Source organism: Chiloscyllium plagiosum, chromosome 29, assembly GCF_004010195.1.
Source record: "Chiloscyllium plagiosum isolate BGI_BamShark_2017 chromosome 29, ASM401019v2, whole genome shotgun sequence".
NCBI classification, from domain to species: Eukaryota; Metazoa; Chordata; class Chondrichthyes; order Orectolobiformes; family Hemiscylliidae; genus Chiloscyllium; species Chiloscyllium plagiosum.
This window is the reverse complement of record NC_057738.1, coordinates 37058599-37082591: the sequence shown is the minus strand read 5'-3', so window position 1 is coordinate 37082591 and position 23993 is coordinate 37058599. Positions and strand designations below refer to the sequence as shown.

Below are 23993 nucleotides of genomic sequence, written 5' to 3'. Positions count from 1 at the left end.
CTTAACAGAATTGTGAATCTACCTACAACACATGGACCACAGCAGTTCAAGACAGCTCCCCACAACCTTCTCAAGGCAACAAGCAATGGGCAATAAATGTTGGCCCAGCCAGTGAAGTCCATGCCCCACGAGTGAATAAAAAAAAGTCCTGATGAGCCAGAATTCCAGAGATTCCTCGCTTTGACCCCTTTAAATTGATTAGTTGATTCTCATAAAAATGTTTCTCCCCACAGAACATTATACTTTTGGTCTCCAATATTTCTTAGATAAAATAGAAAATCCCACCTCATTGCACTTCTATTTCCGTCTCTCTCCTAACGACAACCTAAGATCATAAAACCACCTCGTAAAGACAAATATATTCCTTTCCAGAATTCTCGGGTTTCACTTTGAAGTAAAGGTACATTTTAAAAGGTAATGATCTTGCATGATTCAGTGTTCATGACAGTTTGGAAATCCTGAGTATATGAAGGGTTCAATATATTTTAAAAATAAATACAGAATGTAAGATTAGAATTAATATACACATTTTGCTAATGGAGAAAGTGAGGACTGCAGATTGTGGAGATCAGAGATAAGAGTGTGGTGCTGGAAAAGCACAGCAAGTCAGGCAGCATCTGAGAAGCAGAAGAATCGATGTTTCGGGCATGAACCCTTCTTCACTTGATGTGCTTTTCTAGCACCACACTGTCAATCCACATTTTGCTAATACCAATACAAATACAATAATGCTTGAACCTGAGGGTATCAAAGCTATTGTTGCAGTCTTTCATTCATATTTGTACAATTTATTTTCTTCCCTTGGATGTTAACTGTCACTGAACACATACTTCCACTTTGGATAATGGGACTGTCCAGGTCATAGACACTCTAATCATCAGGAATGTTCTCTCAAAAGGCAGCAGTGGATATCATTAACGTATTCAATTAAGGCAAATTACAAATTAGGCCAGGATGGAAATGGTCATTTGATAATTCTAATTCATTCATTCAAAAATGAACCCAACTTTCTTCCCAATGCAGTATTTGACTATTACATGTAATTTCAAGGTTCTTGCGTCCATAATTGACCCAAATGTCTATTCCATGTGTTAATGGTTCTTTGTGTGAAACACTGCATTTTGATAATGTCAACCTTTGCTCTCTTAATTTCCTGTTGTAGTTTTATGTGATGTAATATTCTGAATTTATGTTTTATTATCCCATATGAAGTTGACTTCAATCACTTTCTTTCAAGTTTATGATTTTCCAGTTTTCCCTCATAACTCAGTCCACTGACAAAAGGAAACACAGTCTAGTGGCTGTGCTCTGCACAGGCTTTGGCATTTTAATTATTGCCACGGGAGCTACTGAGAAACTTATGCCCTCTAGATATGTCAGCAGTAGGGTTTTACCTGTCTAATCACCTAACTTGTTTCCGAGTGAGTACACAACTTCAGCACAGAACTTCGGGAGTGGCCTAACAAGAAAACAGTACCGTTTGAGCTGGATTTTATTTCACTGAACAGGGTAACCTTTTCAGTCAGGAATGCTTGGAACCAATGCTTTTCTGGACGTCAAAATTGCCTGCATTATAGGATAACATTAAAATGCCAAACCACAAGTATGTGAACCAGATACAAATAGGTACCTGAAACAAAATATGAGTTCTGGCACTGTTCTAAGACAGAAAACAGAACACTTTCAAAACTTTTTATTTGTATGGTGGATGATGTATTATTGCATAGAGGACCAAAATAAAATTGAAAGTCATCAAGACTTAACCAATACGCTCCTTTATCAATCACTTGCTGTACCTGCATTCTAATGTCTGCAATTCTGCACTGCATTTTCCCTTTCACATTGTATTAAGATTTTTTAAGGGCTGACCTATAATCTATCTAAAAGGAGATTCCAACATTTCCCTTTGGCAGATATTAGACGAACTAGACTGAGATTCCTGCTTTCTGTCTCCCTTCTTTTCTGAATAGAGAAGTTGAATTTACAATTTTCTGATCTGATAGGACCTTGTAAGAATCTAAAGAATTTTGGAAAATCAAAAGTAATGCATCTATTATCTCAGCAATCATCTGTTTTAATACCATAGCTTGATGTCATAGAGATGTATAGCACGGAAACAGACCCTTTGGTCCAACTTATGCCAACCAGATATCTCAACCCAATCTTTGGTCCAACTTATGCCAACCAGATATCTCAACCCAATCTCGTCCCACCTGCCAGCACCCATATCTCTCCAAACCCTTCCTATTCATATACACATCCAGATGTCTTTTAAATGTTGCAATTGTACCAGCCTCCACCACTTCCTCTGCCAGCTCATTCCATACACGTACCACCCTTTGCGTGAAAACGTTGCCCCTTGGGTCTCTTTTATATCTTTCCCCTCTCACCTTAAACCTATGCCCTCTAGTTCTCGACTCCCCGACCCCAGGGAAAAGACTTTGTCTATTTATCCTATCCATGCTCCTCATGATTTTATAAACCTCTAGAAGGTCACCCCTCAGCCTCCGACGCTCCAGGGAAAACAGCCCCAGCCTGTTCAACCTCTCCCTATAACTCAAATCCTCCAACCCTGGCAACATCCTTGTAAATCTTTTCTGAACCCTTTCAAGTTTCACAGCATCTTTCCGATAGGAAGGAGACCAGAATTGCACACAATATTCCAAAAGAGGCCTATCCAATGTCCTGTCCGCAACATGATCTCCCAACTCCTATACTCAGTACTCTGACCGATAAAAGAAAGCATACCAAACGCCTTCTTCACTATCCTATCTACCTGCGACTTCACTTTCAAGGAGCTATGAACCTGCACTCCAAGATCTCTTTGTTCAGCAACACTCCATACGACCTTACCATTAAGTGCATAAGTCCTGCTAAGATTTACTTTCCCAAAATGCAGTACCTTGCATTAATCTGAATTAAACTCCATCTGCCACCTCTCAGCCCATTGGTCCATCTGATCAAGATCCTGTTGTAATCTGAGGTAATCTTCTTCGCTGTCCACTACTCTTCCTATTTTGGTGCCATCTGCAAACGTACTAACTATATCTCTTATTCTCACATCCAAATCATTTATATAAATGATGAAAAGTAGTGGACCAGCACCGGTCCTTGTGGCCTCCACTGGTCACAGGCCTCCTGAAAAACAACCCTCTACCACCACCCTCTGTCTTCTACCTTTGAGCTAGTTTGATCTGTATTCCATGAGATCTAACTTTGCTAATGCAGCACCTCACATTTATCTGAATTAAACTCCATCTGCCACTTCTCAGCCCATTGGTCCATCTGGTCAAGATCCTGTTGTAATCTGAGGTAACCCTTTTCGCTGTCCACTACACCTCCAATTTTGGTGTCATCTGCAAACTTACTAACTGTACCTCTTATGCTCACATCCAAATCATTTATGTAAATGACAAAAAGTAGAGGACCCAGCACCGATCCTTGTAGCACTCCACTGGTCACAGGCCTCCAGTCTGAAAAACAACCCTCCACCATCACCCTCTGTCTTCTACCTTAGAGTCAGTTCTGTATCCAAATGGCTAGTTCTCCCTGTATTCCATGAGATCTAACCTTGCAAATCAGTCGCCCATGGGGAACCTTGTCAAACGCCTACTGAAGTCCATATAGATCACATCTACCGTTCTGCCCTCATCAATCCTCTTTGATACCTCTTCAAAAAAACTCAATCAAGTTTGTGAGACATGACTTCCCACGCACAAAGCCATGTTGACTATCCCTAATTAGTCCTTGCCTTTCCAAATACATGTATATCCTGTCCCTCAGGATTCCCTCCAACAACCTGCCTCACTGGTTTATAGTTCCCTGGCTTGTCCTTACCACCCTTCTTAAATAGTGGCACCACATTAGCCAACCTCTAGTCTTCTGGCACCTCACCTGTGACTATCGATAATACAGATATCTTAGTAAGGGGCCCAGAAATCACTTCCCTAGCTTCCCACAGAGTTCTAGGGTACACCTGATCAGGTCCTGGGGATACATCCACTAAGACATCCAGCACTTCCCCATCTGTATTATGGACATTTTCAAGAAGTCACCATCTATTACCCCCCATTCTATACCTTCCATGTCCTTTTCCACAATAAATGCTGATGCAAAATACTCATTTAGTATCTCCCCCATCTCCTGCAGCTCCACACAAAGGCTGACTTGCTGATCTTTGAGGGGCCTTAGTCTCTACCTTTTGTCCTTAATGTATTTGTAAAAACCCTTTGGATTCTCATTAGCCCTATTTGCCAAAGTTATCTCATGTCCCCTTTTGCCCTCCTTATTTCCCTCTTAAGTATACTCCTACTGCCTTATACTCTACTAAGGATTCACTTGATTTATCCTGTCTATACCTTACATATGCTTCCTTCTTTTTCTTAATCAAACCCTCAATTTCTTTAGTCATCCAGCAATCCCTATACCTACCAGCCTTCCTTTTCACCCTAAACAGAATATACTTTCTCTGGATTCTCGTTATCTCATTTCTGAAGTCTTCCCATTTTTCAGCCGTCCCTTTAGCTGTGAATATCTGCCTCCAATCAGCTTTTGAAAGTTCTTGCCTAATACCGTTAAAATTGGCCTTTCTCCAATTTAGAACTTCAACTTTTAGATCTGGTCTATCCTTTTCCACCACTATTTTAAAACTAATGGAATTATGGTCGTTGGCCCCAAAGTGCTCTCCCACTGACACCTCAGTCACCTGCCCTGCCTTATTTCCCAAGAGTAGGTCAAGTTTTGCACCTTCTCTAGTAGGTACATCCACATACTGAATCAGAAAATTTTCTTGTACACATTTAACAAATTCTCTCCATCTGAACCCTTAACACTATGGCAGTCCCAGTCTATGTTTGGAAAGTTAAAATTCCCTCCCATAACCACCCTATTATTCTTACAGATAACTGAGATCTCCTTACAAATGTGTTTCTCAATTTCCCTCTGAGTATTAGGGGGTCTATAATCCAATCCCAATAAAATGATAATCTCTTTCTTATTCCTTAGTTCCACCCAAATAACTTTCCTGGATGCATTTCCAGGAATATCCTCCCTCAGTACAGCTGTAATGCTATCCCTTATCAAAAACACCACTCCTCCTCCTCTCTTGCCTCCCCTTCTACCCTTCTGTAGCATTTGTATCCATGTCCATGAGGATTTCGGGACTTGTCAGCTTTCAGTGTTAATTACTTTCTCAGTATCCTTCCCCTGGTGATTCCAATTGTGTTAAGTTCCTCCATTCCTTTCACTTTTGATTTAGAATTATTTCTGGGGTGTTACTTGTATCTTTAACAATGAAGACAGGTGCAAACTATCTATGCATTTTCCATTCCTTATTTCCTCAGACACACTCATTATAGGACAACTTGTTTTAATTACTCTATTCCTTTTTCAAATAAATGTAAAAACTCTTAATATCTATTTTTATATTTCTAAGTAGTTTTCTCTCACACTATTTTCCTCTCTCCTTATAATTCTTTGCTGCTTTTTATATTCTGTCCAAACTCTTATTTGACTCTTATTTACCTTCACAAAACTGCACGCTTTTTCTTTTAGTTTGATACCATCCTTAATTTCCTTAGTTAGAGACAGATGATGCATTCTTCTCCTATAGCCACTGTTTTAGATCTTTGAGTACTATGAAATATTCCCTTAAATATGTGCCACAGCATCACCACTGAATTATCCCTTAATCTAGTTTCCCACTTCACTTTCGCCAACTCTGATCCTGCAACTTCAGAATTCCCTTTATTTAAGTTTAATACACTAATCTTAGACCCATTCTTCTTTCCTTCAGACAATCACTGATTTCTGGCAGTACCTTCATTATGAGATCATTAATTAATCCTGTTTCATTGAACATCTCCACATCTAGAATAGCTGGCTCTGTGGTTGGAACATGGTACTCCAAGCTCTCGTCCCTTGCAATGCTCACTGTTTAAATTTTAAACTGGAAGTGATATTAATTTCTGTAAGATGAAAATTCTGCCCTCTATATTGGGAGGCAATTTCAAACCCATCAGGATGCCTCCAACTATCTAATCCCAGCTGCATGAGATGGAAGCAGTGGCTGCAGCTGGGACTACAAGCAGCCCTACCATGAAAGGAACCCAGGTAAGTCTAGGCTTGAGAGTCTCAGCAAGTCATAAGATTGCAAGGGGAACAGCATTCAAGACTGGGGGTGTACTAAAAGACACCTGGTCTTGGAACTATCTCCAATGGTCTCAGAAGCCCTGGAAAGGATGCATCTACCTCCTTGACCAATACCTGCCCACCCAGCCAAAGATTCCCCTGCCTCCCAAAGTCTGAGGGTGAAAGAGAATCAGAGATGGAATGACACACTTAAATTGCCATTAATTGGCCACTTACGGGACTTATTAAGCCCAAAAATAGGCATCCAACATTTCTGTCATAAAATTGCAGACAATTTGGGGATGGGCAGGTATGGTGCAGTATGAGTGGGTAGGGAGTGAGATAGCCATATATTGTATCTTACAAGACTCCTCATTCAGTTCAGTAAAGATAAACAAATATGTCAGGATCCACAATTGCAATTTCAGTGTTGAATTAACTATCCTAATAAGCATAGCTGTGAAGGAGACAAAATAAATTCAAACTGAGTTTCTACTTCAGACTGCTATTTAGTGAACTGGGCTGGAAAGTGTGCACATGTAGATGTCTGACTGAATCAAAATTTCAACTAAAACTCAGATAACCATGGCCAGTGCTTTCTTTACCAGCCAAAGCTTTGTAAAGCCCGTTTGAGACATTTAGATTAGTTTTTGATCAGTTAAGCAAGTTAAGCATTTGCAAGGTATTTTTAAAAAATACACACATACATATAAAATATGTGTAGGTTTTGCTGAAACTTGAGCTAATTCAAGTTTTCACTTTATGGACTCCTTTTAGTTCAGGTTGTATAAAGTTGAAATAGTTTAAACGTATAACCCTCCAATACAGAGAAAAAGAATTAAACAGAATTCTGTTTTGCTGACATTTGATAAACGCCAAGCAGACTGAAATAGTATGACTTTATTTTCAAACTTCTTAAACAAGACTATTTTTAAAGATTATTTATTCACTGGACAAGGACATTGAAGGCCAGGTCAGTTATTTTGTCCATCACCACTGTCCTTCTGAAGGTGGTTGGCTGAGACATTTCAGACATTAATCAAGAATGATAGAGTCAAACAGCATGGTAACAGACTCTTCGGTGCAACTAGCCCACACCCACCGTGTTCCTAAATTAAACTAGTTCCACCTGCCCGCATTTGGTCCAAATCTCTCCGAACATTTCCTATTCGTGAACTTATTCAAATATCTCTTAAAAGCTGTAACTGTACCTGCACCCACCACTTTCTCTGGTAATTCATTCCACACATTAAACACTGTGTAAAAAAGTTGTTCCTCAAGGTTCCTCAAGTCCTTTTTATATCTTTCTCCTCTCACTTTAAAAATATTCCCCCTAGTTTTGAACTCCTCCACCTCAGGGAAAAGACCTTTGCTATTCGCCTTATCTATGTCCCTCGTGATTTTATAAACCTCTATAAGATCACTCCTCAACCTCCTACGCTCCAGTGAAAAAAATACAAGCCTATTTTTATAACTCAAACCCCCCACACTCCTGGCAACATCCTGGTAAATCGTTTCTGAACCCTCTCTAATTTAATAATATCCTATCTATAACAGGGTGACCAGATCTGCATTCAGTACTCACCAACATCTTGTACAATCTCAACATGACATCCCAACACCTATACTCAAAGGTCTGAGCAATGAAGACAAGTGTGCTAAATTCTTCTTAACCACCTGTCCACATGAGATGCAAACTTCAACGAATTATGTATCTTAATCCCTAAGGTCTCTCTGTTCTGCAACACTACACAGGGCCCTACCATTAATTGCGTGAGTCCTGTCTTCATTTGTTATACCAAAATGCAATAGCTCACATTTATCCAAATTAAACTTCATCTGCCACTCCTCAGCCCACCGACCCAGTTGATCAAGGTCACTTCATAATCTTAGATAATCTTCTTCAATATCTACTATTCCACTAATTTAGGTGTCATCTGCAAACTTATTAACCATGCCTCCTATATTCTCATCCAAATCACTTATATAAAAGACAAACAAAAGTGGACTCAGTACCGATCTATCAAACTCTACTTGTCACAGGCTTCCAGTCTGAAAAACAACCCTCCACCACCACCCTCTGTCTCCAACAAGCTCTGTAAAGCCAATTTTATGTCCAAATGGCAAGCTCATCCTGAATCCCATGTGATCTAACTTTTCCTAATTAGTCTAACATGGGGAACCTTATCAAAGGCTTTACTAAAGTCCAAGTAAATAACATCTATCAATCTGCCTTCATCAATCTTTTTGGTTACTTCCTCAAAAAACTCAAACCATGCTTAGTATCCCTAATCATTCTTTACCTCTCCAAATCATGTAAATTCAATCTTTCAATATCACCTCCACCACTGATGTCAGACTCACAGATCTATCATTCCCGGCTTCTTCTTGCAGCTTTTTAAATAAAGGCACAACAGACCACCAGACCTCACTCATGGTCATAGATGATACAAATATTTCTGCTAGGGCCCTGCAATCTCCTCCCTAGCTTCCCACAGCCTCCAGGATATGCTTGATTTGGTCCTGGAGATTTATTCACCCTCGTCTTTTCTAAGACCTCCAGCACTTCTGTAATGTGAAGTATTTTCAAAACATCAATCAAACCACCAAACATCAAAATTTCCTTGAGTTCTCTAGCATCTATTTCTTTTTCCACAGTAAAAACTGACACAATTATTTTAAACCTTTCTCATCTCCTAAGGTTCAACCCTCTCTCTCGGGTTGCTGTTTTGCTCTTTACTTTTAGAATCTCTACGGACTATCCTTAACCTTATATCCAAGGCTATCTCATAGCCCCTCTTTGACTTCCTAATTTTCCTCTTAAGAATGCCCCTACACTCTTTATATTCTCCAAAAGATTCATTTGATCTCAGCTGTGCATATATCTAATATACAATTGTTTTTTTTTATTCTTGACTAGAACCACAATATCTTTATTCATCCATTGTTCCCCAATCTTAGCTTTCACTCTAACAGGAACACAATCCTCTAAACTCTGGTTATCATAACTTTGAAAGTGTCCCATTTGTCAGTCACCCCTTTACCTGCGAATAGAGTCTACTCCATTCAACTTTTGAAATTTCTTGTGTCATACCGTTAAAAATTGCCTTATTCCAATTAAGAACTTTAACTTTTATGGAAGGCATTTTCTCTTTACAGTTATTTTAAAACTAATTGACTTATGATCACTAGTCACAAAGTGTTTCCCTATTAACACTTCAGTCACTTGCCCTGCCTTATTTCCCAAGAGAAGGTTAAGCTAGTCACTCACAGCACAATGGATTTATAGTCACATATGGACAGACTGTGAAAGATTTTTTTCTATACATGTTATGAGTGAACCAGTTTGATGTTTTACATCAATCTGGTTTTCTGGTCACCATTACAAAGATTAGATTTTTTTTTCAAAATTTCTATCCATTTAATTAACTGAATTTAAATTCTCTAATTGCTATGGTGGTATTTAAAATAACTTCTCCACTCTATTAAACCTCTGGATTACTGGTGCAACAACATTACCACTGTTCCAGTGCACCCATATATAACAGTGGAATTTCAAATATGTGTTAAATGGGTTTTAATACATGCATATTATGTTTAATCTGCTTAATGTATACAGGCTCACATACTGGTAAAAACAATGCACACAAGAATTTGGTATAGGCACATTAAGTGCGCATCTATGAACTTCACAGGGCGTTTTATCCTGTTTTTTTTAAGAATGGGAGACATTTTCACCAATATGGATAATGAAGTATTCAAAAGGCATTCTTACAAAGAATGGATTTTCGATGTTTTCACAATCTAACCATTACCCGTTAAAGGTCATCATGGTAAGGTATATGGCTCAGGTTGTGTGCTGTTTGCTTCAATTAAGCATAAATATTTAATGTGATCCAGTTAAAGAGTATTATAACTTTAGTATAATGCAATTCTGAAAACTATTGCTGCACTGTAAATGTTTTAGTACTGTATTAAAAATGTACTATCGCTTTCATAATATTAACTGTACATTTTACATGTCTTAAATTGCAAACCATTGAAGGATCGTCTGCAAGGATATTGTTACAATAAACTATTTAATCTTTCACATTTCAATGCAATTTTCCTCCTTTGTATAAACATAAATGCTACAGAAATTCTTGATTGCGAGGTAGTAAATTCACTCCTGAGGCAAAGTATTTATTTTATAAATTGCATTGTTAAAAAATACTTACATTAACCCTTTTAGCGTTGAAGTAAATTATTTTTATCCTAAAACTGCATTTTATGTTTTTATAATCATATATAACAGAATTTGCAATCTCACCCTAAACTCCAATTACTTGAGGTCAATAACATTTTCTTTCAGAGAAAATCACATCTCAATTGTGCAGAGATAGCTCTTTGTCAAGATCCGGTTTGGAATACTGCTTTTCAACTTCATCAAGCCTCAGACAGGATATTTTAGCTTTGAAGGAGTTGCCAAAATTATACAAGGCTTAAAGGATTTATGATAATAATATGGACGAGTTATATAAAATTGGCTTTTATTTCTTAGAATTTAAAAGGCTGGAAGATAATCTAATTGATGTCTTTAAAGTGACTAAAGTGACAGTGATTTAACGGTGTAGAAAAGAGAAGCTATTTCTTTTGAAATCCAGAACAAGCTAGGCCATTTGGGAGTGATATCATAAAGCACATTTTCAAAACAAAAAGGTAGCTAAAATCTGGTACACTCTCTCCTAAAAGACTTTGGATATGGAGTTAGTTGAAATTTTCAAGTCTGAAACAACAGATATTTTCTGGATGTGAATATTAGAAAATTGGGCAAAAAACAGGTAAATGGCTGTAATATACAGAGTAGCTGCTATCCAACTGAATGGTAGAACAGGAGTATGACTGCAGTTCTTTTTCTTTTGTTCATTGATATTCAGGCATCACTGATTTGGACAACATTGATTCCCTTTTTTAATTTCACTCAAACACAGTGACTTGAGAAGCCACTGTAGAGGGCACTTAAGAGTAAATCAGATTGTTGCAAGTCTGGTGACACACATAGGTATGAGGAAACTGACCAGCACTCTCATGCTAGATGGACTTTTAAAACATTAGTTGAATGATAGTTTTATGGCATCATTATTGAGACTGGCTTTCAATTAATTAATTGAATTATGAATTCAACCAGATGCCATGGTGGACCACAGGACATTAGCCTGAGCCTCTAGATTACTTGGAGGTGTAGTGGACAGTGAAAAGCGTTACCTCAGAGTCCTAAGGTATCTTGATCAAAAGGGCCAATGGGCTGTGGAGTGGCAGATAAATGTCAGGTGCAGCATTTTGGAAAGGCAAATCAGGGCAGGTCTTACACACTTAATGGTAAGGTCCTGGAGAGTGCTGTAGAACAAAAAGACCTTGCAATGCAGATTCATAGTTCCTTGAAAATAGAGTCGCAGGATAGTTAAGAAGGCGTTTGGTATGCTTTCCTTAATTGGTCAGAGTATTGAGTACAGGAGTTGGGAAGTCAAGTTGCAGCTGTGCAGGACATTGGTTAGGCCACTTTTGGAATATTGCGTGCAATTCTAGTCTCCTCCATAATGGAAAGATGTTGTAAAACTTGGAAGGGTTCAGAAAAGATTTACAAGGATGTTGCCAGGGTTGGAGAATTTGAGCTAAAGGGAGAGGTTGAATAGACTGGGGATGTTTTCCCTGGAGCGTCGGAGGCTGAGGACTGACCTTATAGAATAAGAGGAGGAATGGACAGGGTAAATACACAAGGTCTTTTCCCTAGGGTGGGCAAGTCCAGAATTAGAGGGCATAGGTTTGGAGTGAGAGGGGAAAAATTTCATAGGGACCTCAGGGGCAATGTTTACACCCAGAGGAAGTGGTGGAGCCTGGTACAATTACAACATTTAAAAGGCATCTGGATGGGTATATGGGTCAATGCTGGAAAATGGGACTAGATTAGGTTAGGATATCTGATCGGCAGGGACAAGTTGGACCAAAGTGTCTGTTTCCGTGCTGTACATCTTTATGACTCCTTGACTAGTCCAGTGATACTACTAATACACCACTATCTCCCCACTCCATGCATTTTTCTCCCCTCTTAATGGGACTAGATGCTTACTAAGATTTGATTCCATGGGCACTGGGTGCCACTTGTTCTCCTTTATATGAGAACATTATTTGTGAGTGAATAGGCTATTGATCGTGGTGTGCAACATAGATAAGCCTATTCTTCATTGAAATGCATAGATTTCCAGTCAGGGTTGCTAGACAGTGATCAAAGGTGAGACTGTTTTGGATTTTCCTTGCCTAATCCCATGGAGATCAGGTCAGTTGTAATACTTGTGCTCTGGCTATCATAAGTTAATGGAATTTGTGGAGGATCAACCTTCACTGGTCTGTCAGGCTTACAGTTATTCACTGGATCATTGGAAAGTACACCTGCCTCATTTATACAACAATTGTGATTATCTATCTAGCAGGTTGTGACAGACATGACAGCCTATGTTGAAGTATATAATAATAAATATAGCAAATATAGTAGATAATTAGATCGTACTTTGCAATTACTTCAGGGTCAACAAGTTAATGTCTTAAAGTTGCACAGTAACACAGTGGGTAAAGAAATTTTAGTATTTGGTACCATGGTCCAACCCAGAACTCAGTTATAAAGTCTATAAAAGATAACAAATTCATTTGACTCATGAGTGAAAAGCAACTCATAGCAGAAGATGCATCATAATACAACATTATCTTGTATTGTGATAATTTACTGTCCTCGTGCATGCATTAATAGTTTGATTTTCCTATTGAACATATGTAAAGAGCCTTCTTTAAGTACATCCTTATCTATTTCCTTCTTTGTTAAACTAAAGAATAATAGGAAGACTTTCTCTTTACTGTCAGGCCTTCTGGAACTCAAACAAACCACACTTAGACAGGTGCCTACAAACTCCCACAGGCCAGCAATCATTTTTGATCAGGACATCAACTGACATATCAAATTCCCCATGATCTCATTCTGACCTGGGTAGGTAGGAATTTAACTGCAATCAATTGTTTGCTGCTGGAAAACTTCTGACAGTTAAAAATCCCTTCTGTATTTTAAATTGCATCTTCTAATTAGCCAGCCATTTGGCTATTTTGTCCAAAAATCCTTTGTAGCCCTTGCTGAAAGTACAGAAGGAATTTATATATCTTGATAGGATAAGCAAAGGGTGAGGGTGATTTTTGCAAATTCACAGACATGCTGTTAGAAAAGTTTGAGATCATGTTGTCTATTATTCAAATCCAAATCATCAACACATATTGAGGGCAGAAGCACTGACCCATGATGCTCGATTTTAAATGACTGGGCAACTGATTAGAGGGAGCACTTGGCCCATTTTAAGGGAAGGGAGAGCCACAGGTGAACGGGCACTATATCATCCCTGCTCATCCCAATCGTCTAACAGTAATATTAATGTTAATTTTTTGGATCTCCTCTCTGCACTGCCAGCCAATGTTTGTTCTAAGCTGCAGAACAATCTGAAAAGTTCCCTCATTTAACTAAACATGACTGCACACAAAAAAAGTTAAGGGTATAATGGCTGCTAGGTTTCACCAAGCAGAACATTCACATTGTTCAGAATGTTATAAATTGCATGGGGTCCTGTGAGCATCACTGCACTCCAATTTGCTGAGATTAAATGAAACTCCTGATTCTGTGGAGCACTGGCAATTACTCCCTCCAGCAACATTTTTTTTTTACCTTTCCATTTGAGCTGAATTTTCTGCTTCCACAATCTCTCAGGATTACAATTCTTCCATCTCTAGAGAAGTACTGATTTCCTCCCCATTTATCCCACAGAAATACTGAAACCTTCATCTTTGCCTTCAGTATCTAAAAAACTGGAATCTCTAGTTGCCAACTTTCCAGCTTCTAACAATCATAAACTTCAACCAATGCAGAAATGCATCGCCCAAAGTTACACATACCCATCAACCCTGTAGTTACTACTTCCATTAGCCTCCAAGCAAATGGCTTCAAATTCTTTAATACATTTCCTTTATGTTCTTTGAGTGATCTCTATATCCTCATTCCTCTGACTCAGTGGTTATTGCCCACTCCAAAAGTTACTACTTCCATTAGCCTCCAAGCAAATGGCTTCAAATTCTTTAATACATTTCCTTTATGTTCTTTGAGTGATCTCTATAAATACCACACTATATCCTCATTCCTCTGACTCAGTGGTTATTGCCCACTCCCAAAGGAAACTAATCTATCAGCCCTGGCTTTGATTGGACTCAAACCTACTGCAAATTTGTTCCAACCCTCCTGGATTCTTAAACAATCTCAAATGTTGACCATAACTTTCTTTTCTTGCTTCTAAATTAGTTGTCCATAACCTATTCCTTATCTGGCTTACCTTTACCCTTATTGTTAATGTTCTGAGATAATTGTGCTATGTGGGAGCACCGTTCAAAAGTGAGTAGCCATGCAAAGGCATTGATTGGAAATGCAATAGTTTCAACTCCTTGAATTATGAATTTAAAACTTTATGGTTGTAGTGGTTTCTGTCCCAACAGTTCAACAACTGTCCCCTTACTTATAGATGTGTGTCCCCTACAATACGGTACAACAGTTGCACTGTTTTTATAGCCTTGCAAGAATGAAATACAATTCCCACTCTCAATCTTTCGTGTAGCAGAACCATTTTTGAAAACTATCAGCTGCTGAATTTTACAAAAGAAAATCAGATGATACAGTTAAACAGAGCAAGTAAAACAAAATGCTAAATATCAAATGAGAAACACATTGGCGGTGCAGTGGGCAGTGAAGAAGGTTACGCCAAAGTACAAGGGACTTTGATCAGATGGGCCAATGGGCTGAGGAGTGGCGGATTAAGTTTAATTTAGATAAATGTGAGGTTCTGCATTTTGGTAAGGCATATCAGGACAGGATTTATACACTTAATAGAAGGGCCCTGGGGAATGTTGCAGAACAAAGGGACCTATGAGTGCAGGGGGACAGTTCCTTGACAGTGGAGTCGTAGCTAGACAGGGTGTTGAAGAAGGCATTTGGCATGTTTGCCTTCATTAGTCAATGTATTGAGTATATGGGTTGAGACTAGATCAGTTTAGGATATTTGGTTGGCATGGCCGAGTTGGACTGAGGCATCTGTTTCCGTGCTGTATAACTCTATGACTCCATGACTTTGGATAGATGCATCCAACATATGTTCTTGTAATATGGTACAAATCAGTCCGCTCAATCTGCTAATTAAATCAATGGGACAATCTAATTTAAAAGCAAAGGTATAATGTGGACGTTAAAATCAGAAAAACATTCAAAATCCTTGTCGTAAATGGTCTTTCTCATACGATTTATGCCTTTGGTTAAATTCAGAGTGCACAGAAAATGAACAGCTGGATCACCAGTTCTCCGTTCAGTTTTGAATCTGTATCTCTGTGGCATTTCCACTATTTTTTTCAAGCTGACAATTTACTTTTCACCTAATAGTTTCTGTTCCTTTTTGCTGAATGTGGAAATAGGGACTTGTAATCTCTTTTTCAATGCAGTAAATGATACAAATTTAGTCAATAATTGGGGGCTCCAAATAATAATGTTCACGTATATAAAGATTCCCAACTAAGAGAAAGTGAAGCAACTGCAGGTCTTTTAGTCAGAATTTTACAAAGCATTTTAGATTCAGGAATTGTGCCTTTGAATTAAAAATTTGCAAATGTCATGACATTATCTAAAAAGTGAGGAAACGAGAAACCAGTGAGCTTCAGACCATCAAAAGTCAGCATGAGTTTGTGAAGGCTAGCTCATATCTGACTTAAATTAGTTGAGTGGTTTATGATTACTAGCAGGTGGATGAGGAAAGTGTCTATGCATGTTGAATACAAAGGCTTTCAAAAGATATTAAATAATGCTCCAATAAAGGGATTATTAGCAAAATAGAAACACACAAAATTGAATGCCATCTAGTGAAGTGGATTAGTAACTTGTGGCTTGGCAGGACCAAGAGATTGGGGAAAAAGACAATATTCCCTTGGCAAGATATTTCAACAGTGTTACCCAGGGTTTTGAATTGGGATTTCACTCTCCATTGAATAGACTAATGACATGCATGAAGGAAAAGAGCTTCGTTTTTCCAGGTTTGGAGATGTAGTAAGTTGTATGATGCTCAGAGCTATTTTCCAACCATTCCTGGTTCCCTCTTTCTACTGCCCTACTCTATTAGACAGATGGTGGAGTAAGTTGAGAGCAAATTTCTCTCTCAGGCTCATGCTGTTAATTATGAAAAATGACGTTAAACATCTGTACAGGAGCCAGCCTCACACCACAATTACAAACTTTGGGAGCATGCAGCTCAAGTTAGGCTGAAGAGAGAGATACTGACAGCTTTAACTTTTCCTGAGGGTTTTTCCAACTTTACATATAGGCGCTCTCACATGGCTAGGATCAGGGCTGAGTAAAACAAGTGTCCACAAGCTCTGTTTCTTTATTTTTCCAACATTAATGTTCTCTTTTTGCTCACAATGTTATTCAGTTTAGCTAAATAAAAGGTCAACAATATGTTTAAACAAACAGGAAACCAGAACTGTCAAGTGTCATATTTTCTGTACTCTGCGACTCTAGTTGTTTGAAACCTTTACTCACCAGCCTTTTAATGATTCGAAGTAGAAGTTTCTGTTGTTTTGAGTCCTTTCTACATTTCAGTGCTTCTGCAAAAGAGTCCATATTTTCTGGGGAGAGGCTCTCTTGGTTTTCACCACCGTACAGCTGAACCATGAGTGATAGAGAAAGCAGTGAACTCTCATGCACATCTGGATCATCACTAGAGAGCTGGAGATTAATAAGCAGTGGTTATAAAACAGTTAAGTTACATGTTCACCATATCTTGAATCTGTGTTGTATCTAACAATTTATTCTAAATCAAAGGTTTCTATTTGAAAATTTATTAAATAGCTGTTATCAAAGTAGACATAAGGTCACTTGACAACTTTCCTCTCCATTGCTAATACCAATCTCTCTTCAAATCAATACTAATCAACACTGTTTCTGCGCTGGATTACATAGCAAATTGAATACAAGCACAATTCCACAGATGCTTTAACTCTGAAATAAAAACAGAGAGTGCTGGAAACCTTCACCTGGTTTTGCAGCATCTGTTTAGAAAGAAGAAGAGTTAGTATTTTGAGTCCAAAATAATTTCTGAAGAAGAGCTAGATTGGATTCAAATCATTAACTCCTTTGTTTTATTTGCTAACATCCATAGGTTGAATTCGGCAGCAAAAGGGTCAGAGATTTATAAAGGCTTTCTTGTAAAGTGCAAGCAGAATTTTTCACCTTTCACTTCCAGAATATTCCCTTCTGGATAAGGGATTTCCCTTATCCAGTAACAAACCCTACTGGGGAAGGACTCAGCTCTTATCTTTTGTTTTGCTTAAGTGCTCAGCATTTTGTTTTGTATTTTTAGAAATACACCACCATGGTTTCTAATCAATTAAGGAGCTCAATACAGTTTGAAAATAAATGACCACCAAATCATCTGAGTCACTAATTACATTAATAAATTACAAACATCACCCACCAGGTCATTGGAACACTAGCAAAAATATGGGAGTGTGGAAAGAGAGAGAGTAGCTAAATTAAAATGGCTTTGGACTGAACACTACTGTTAGATAATCTCTAATCAACCTGTTCAGTTTGATGTTATTGCATACCTCTGATGCAGGTGGGACTTGAATCCAGGCTTTCTGGCTCAGATGTAGGAACACTACCACTGCCCCACAAGAACTCCTTGAGCTCAGCTCTTTTTTTATATTGTTTTCTAACCAATCTATTCAGAGGTGATATTGTACACACTTGGAGCAGGTGGGATTTAAACCTGGGTTTCCTGGTTCAGAAGTAAGGACATTACCACTGCATCACTACAGTCTGTGAACTCAGTTCTTCTTATTAAATCTTCCAGCACAATTGTATTAAAAAAAAGTCAAACTGATTTACAATACAGTCTGCAGGTGACTGGCAGAGCAGGCTTGAGGGCTGAATGACTTACTTCAGTTCCTATTTCTTATGGTTTTGTCTTTCCTCTCTTTCACTTTACCTCTGATCTGCCATTTTAAAATATGTTTCAATAAAGTACCATCACTATAAAATCAATGCATAAATACAAAGGTCTACTTTTTAAATTTTCATAAGCCATCAGCTCAGACCTTCAGTTCAGACCAGTGGTATTTCCAGTTGTCAAATGTAAATGTATCAATTTCACTGTTTTGCATTAATACTGATTCTTCATCTCCTGTTCTTGGTAAGTTTTAGAATCTTCCCAAGGATACAGTCCTTGGATGTTTACTGAGTCATTTAAATTCTCTTCCTTTGATTCTCTGTTTCGTTGTCGCCTTATTTTTATTCTTGCTTAATGGAACTTCAGGAAGTGGATCAATCTTCCTCTTCACTTTTGGACATCATTGCAAACAAGTGCAAATTCACAGAAGCCAGAAGATGAATTGGAGAGTCTGAACTTTAGCATTCTGCTTCTGCTCAGAGGGCCCATGACACTGCACAGAAAGTTCTGTCTGACTAAAACCATGCTCTTCCTCACACTCTGCCCAGAGTGGGGGCAGAAACCCAAACACAGCAACTGCAGGACAACGTTTTAAAATTAACTTGCTCAGATACATTATGAAACAAATCTTAGAGAGTTGGCATTTAAACATGGACTTTCCGTCCCAGGGACAACTTTAATATAGAAGTCTAATGAGCATCAAAATAAAAAATAATGAAAGAACCATGGACGCTGGAAAATGAGAAACAAAAACAGAAATTGCCAGAAATGTTCAGCACATCTGGCAGCATCTGCGAAGAGAAATCAGAGTTAACATTTCAGGTCCAGTGACCCTTCTTCAAAACTGATGGTAGTTAGGAAAAGGTTTTGTTTTTATGCAGAAGATAGGGTGGAGGTTAAGGAGGCAGGGAGTAAATGATAGGTGGAGATTGAGCCCAAAGAGAGAGAACAGTTGGACAGACAAAGGAGTGGACAACGGTTAGCCTAGGAGAAGGGATAGCTGCTAATGAGAACTATTAGTGGCTAAAATGGGTAGTGTGTAATAGCAGACTATGTGATAACAAGGCCGGAGGAGTACGGGTTGGGATACGGGCATTGGAGAAGGTGTCTCAAGCCCTAAAATTGATTAATTCAATATTGAGTCCAGAAGGCTGTAGTCTTGTTATCACATGGTCAGCCATTACATATGACCCATTGTTAGCCACTAGTAGTCTCCATAAGCAGCATATTCATTCACTTAGGCTGACCATTATCCACTCCTTTGTCTGTCCAACTGTTCTTCTCTCTCTCTCTCTGGACTCTATCTACACCTATTGTTTACTCCTTACCCTCTCCCCTCCTTCCTATGTTCAGATAAAAAACAACTTTTTCCTACCTACCACCAGTTCTGAAGGTTCACTGGACCTGAAACATTAACTCTGATCTCTCTCCACAGTTGCTGCCAAATCTGCTGAGAGTTTTCAGCAATTTTTGTTTTTGTTTTCAATGAATTTATTCAGCATTTTCTTTTTTTTTCAAAACAGCAAATTGAATACTCCTGTGAAAATCTGAAACAAATAATGAAATGTGAATTTGTTTCACATGACATAAGGCAGGGTTGTCAAAGCAGGTTCCCTAGCCACAGATATTCAATTGGCCAGCGATGAATCTAGGAAAAATGATTCACCATTACAATTTTTAAGAAAAACTAATCAATGGTTTTACACCATCAACTATTGTATCTGTAACACCTACTTAGAAACTTTGGGTAAGAATCCTGTAGGCCACTAAGCCTCACAGTCCAAAGCATCCATGAAATTAATTGGTAATTTGTGTTGAAGTTAGGAAGAGTAGTGGTCTGGAATTATCATTTATATCAGCAGCTCCAGAGCAAGGGACTGACAGATCCTTCCACTTCACCACTATCAAGTACCTATATAGTAATTGTGGAAAGGCTCGGAAGGATGTTTTTTCTCTAGTTCATCTCCACACCTCTTCACTGACCTAACTGTTTTCTAGTAGTTGTTGGGACAGAATGTTTACTTCTATGCTTGGGAATAAAGCATTGTGCTGGTGGTGAGTGGATAGGAAAATTAGACAGAGAATAGTACACATCCTCGAGACAGCCTTCATGTTTCATTAAAATGTCATGTAAATTCCATATCCAAGTATCCTATTTGACAGTGCCCTTATGTTACTCTATACCCAAGTGGTGGAGAGGTAAATTCCCCTCCTTCCTTGACTCTGTTAAGACTTCAGTGAAGAATGACCATTTGGACAAGGTACAAGCAGACTGCTTACGTTTAAGAGCAATACTTAACAACGAGATGTTGCCTGGGAGATGGGGTCAGAAAAAAAACAAGCTGGAAAGAAACTGTTGTGTGCTGATACTTGGATTTAAAAAATACATTTCAGTTTCAAGGGGTGCAAAAAAAAGCTACTAAAATTAACAAAGTGAATATCTCATGATTGCCCCGACCCAGGTAAAGAGAATAATCTGAACAGATCCTTTTTCAACTTGAATTGTTGCTCATAAAAATTATATGTATAAGTAAACAAAAAATAATTGCGGCATTTGTGATGCAGTCTAGATGCTGATCATTGGTTTCTTGTTGCTTGGATACAGTGAAGGCTGCTAGCAGTGATACCAAAGCTGTGTTGGAATACTTTTTCGAAGTAACTTGCAGTGTCATCCATGTACTGAGCCAATACAGCCTTATGTGGGGTTTTTTCTCTCCCTATCGTCTTTGGATCAGCCGGTCAAGGCAGTATCTGAGGAACAGGAGAATCGACGTTTTGGAATTATGCCCAAAGTGTCAATTCTCCTGCTCCTTAGATGCTGCCTGACCTGCTGTGCTTTTCCAGCACCACACTCTTTGACTCTGATCTTCAGCATCTGCAGTCCTCACTTTCACCTGTCTTTAGATTAGTACTGACTTTTGGTATTTCAGTACCAATATTAGGCTCACCTCTACTGTTAAATGTGATATTAATTGAAACATTTTGAGAAACAATCATTTAATGTTACTTAAGATTGCTTTTACTAATTTATCTGGCCTGAAGATATTCTACCAATAAATATTCCGGTTCACTCTACCGTGAAAAAGTGCAGGACAGCATCACAGTGTTTGAGCAAACCCAAACATTCCCTCAATCCAGAAATGAAATGAATTCTTACCAGTTGAATAAGCAGACTCATTAAGTCTGTCAGGGGTTTATTGATAAGCAGAAGTTCCTCAGCAGCCTGGGTGTCACCTCCTGCGTCTGACTTCTGAGCCTTAATGAGAAAATAGAAATGAAAAGGAATCTTGCAGTGTGTGAGGTACAAATGAGTCCCAGCAGGTGGTGAAAAATATCATCAGAAGATAGCAAGAAACATATTTCGTAGTACTTTCTGTAGGGGGAAATGTTTCCATCCATAATTAGCTAATTGTTAATTTATGGTGCCTATCTGACATTTGTATTTCAACAAGGTCATGCTTATACCATTTTCCCCAATCACATTTTACAAAGTTGTGTCCACTGCACTCAAGATTCATAAGTGGGCAAGTAAGATCCCATAAAGGCTGCAAGTTTTAATATGGAGATAATTAAAGTCCGATTAGAAACAAATGGCACCAACAATGCAATAGATCCCGTCCCTTCTTTTTGAAGGCATAGACCTGAATTTCCACCAAGTTGAGGTGACTTTGAACCCTTTAGAAATGGCGGGTGGGTTCCAATTCTGGGCGTCCGGACACCATTCCTGGGCGTTCAAATTTTTGGAATGCCTATCCAGGGAGGGTCTGACGCTAACCTAGCCAGAGACATCACTTCCATGAACAAATGAAGATAAATTCCTAATCCAACCACAATAATTTCTGTCAGTGTTTATTTATAAGAAGTCATGTGAATCTGAAATCCATGCCCATCACTTGCGTAGAATTAATTACTATTAATATGCATGGCACCTGTATTAACTGTATGGAAGTGAGCGAAGGACTAGATTGGATAACAGGTTTTTCTCTTTGCATAGGATCACTGACTTTGGATCAAGTTATTGGCTTAAGTTAGTTCAGTGAATGCAGATTTGCTGCAAGTGTTCGAAAAGGGAGTTGGAAAGTTCCAGGCAGAGATTGACAATACAATGAATAAAAGCTAGGTGCACTATTGTGTGATGTGTCTTCTGTTTTGGATTTTATTTTAATCATCTTTAGGAATCAGATGGGAATTCCTAAATATTACTCTCGAAGGTTTTTCACTGTTTCTTTTCTGCCACCAAGATGAGTATGAATGGACAGGAGTAATGGGGTTCCTCATGCTCAGTTATTGCCATGGCTATGTGAGCCTGGCTCAATCAAAAAGCCGGTCTTTTCTTTCTCATCATTATTATGCATTTGTCTGTTTGTGTTGTAGTCAGTTTTGGTTCCACATTGTTCAATCAGGGCAATGAAGTCATAGATCATGTTCAGCACCAAAAATGATAAACTATAATCATCTTTGTAAACAGAAAATGATTTGTTCCAGTCAAAATATTATTTATAATGGTTGGGGAAATCAATGATGGGTAGCTGTGGGGACAGTTGTCAACTTAGAATGATTTAAGGAAGTGAGCACAAAGATAAGGGGGAAAAATGTCTTGAAACAAACGGTTCTTGGAGCATGGAATGATATTCACACAGAGAATTTGAAGCACAGACCAATGCAGCTTTTAAGAAAGCAATGGATACATACTTGAAACAGATAATTCAAGACTATGAAGAGGAAAAAGGGTAATGGAATTTGTATTGAATGTCTTTATCACAGAGAGCACAGATGTGATGGCTGAGTTTTGTCCTTTTGTCCTATGAACCTCAATAGTTCTTCACCCAAATAAATCCCTAATGTGCAATTACCTTGTGTGTACATCACTATTTTGGAGTGTATTGAACTCTCTTGTTAACAATTTGGCTCTTCTGAGCAATGTCTGTAGTGGCACAGCCATTTACCATTGATATGAAACAATGCAGCTTCTCATGATTTTGTAGTTTTGTGGAACCCGCTCACCAAATACATTTGTTACAAAGGAATTTTCTTTGTTCTTTTTGCTGTTACACAGTGAAGGGACCATGTAATTGTGTGAAAAGATTTGCGAGGGTGGATCTTTTTCAGGCAGATATAATCGACAGAAACATTAATTAAAGTTTGTTTATGAATGATGCAAGCTCTCTGATAACAACTTCAAAAGATGTTGGGTGGCATAAATACTCCCACTATGTCCATTGTAAGATACATGTTTAGAGAGAATAACTCACCAAGCCATAAAAATAGCCTTAGGCCCCCCAGGTGGCATTTGCGTGTCTCTTGTAAATATTCACTTGTTCTGTCTGCACACCTGCATGAGCCACAGGCTATATAAGACAGCTGGAGTATTAACAGAACAGCAAATGTTACACAACTTATATACTCCAACAAGTTATTCCGCAGAGAATTTGGGCTCACATAATGTCTTGAATTTTATCCTCCCACAGTCCAAAGATGTGTGAGTTAGATGGATTCGCCATGCTAAATTATCCAGAGTGTGCAGGGATATATAGGTTGGGTGGATCAGCCAGGGGAAACACAATGCAATAGGGCTGGTGGGTGTCTGGTTAGCATGCTCTTCATGAGGGCTGATGTGGACCTGATGGATGAATGGCCTGCCACACTGAGGGATTCCATGATTCTATACCTCTTTGATACTTGCATTTCAAAATCACAGAACGATTTGCATCACAGGACAATAGAATTCAATAAATTTCAGACTAATTATACTTTCTGGTCAATGAGAATTCCCTATCAATATCCTAGGGGTTACCATTGACCAGAAATTGAACTGGA

The 23993-nt window shown here is 38.5% G+C and overlaps 1 protein-coding gene across 17 annotated transcripts in view; it reads right to left on the bottom strand.

Annotated features, from left to right (window-relative positions):
* ulk4 (unc-51 like kinase 4) overlaps positions 1-23993 on the bottom strand; it is a 497483-nt gene that overhangs the window by 97700 nt on the left and 375790 nt on the right. For 16 of the 17 annotated variants that reach the window (XM_043719550.1, XM_043719542.1, XM_043719541.1 and 13 more), the window contains 2 exons: positions 21334-21432; positions 16766-16951 (listed from right to left, as the gene is read on the bottom strand). In XM_043719550.1, the coding sequence (XP_043575485.1) occupies positions 16766-16951; positions 21334-21432 (285 nt within the window). Of the gene's footprint in view, positions 1-16765; positions 16952-21333; positions 21433-23993 lie in introns of those variants that run through there. The other variant, XR_006315934.1, reaches the window with a different exon arrangement.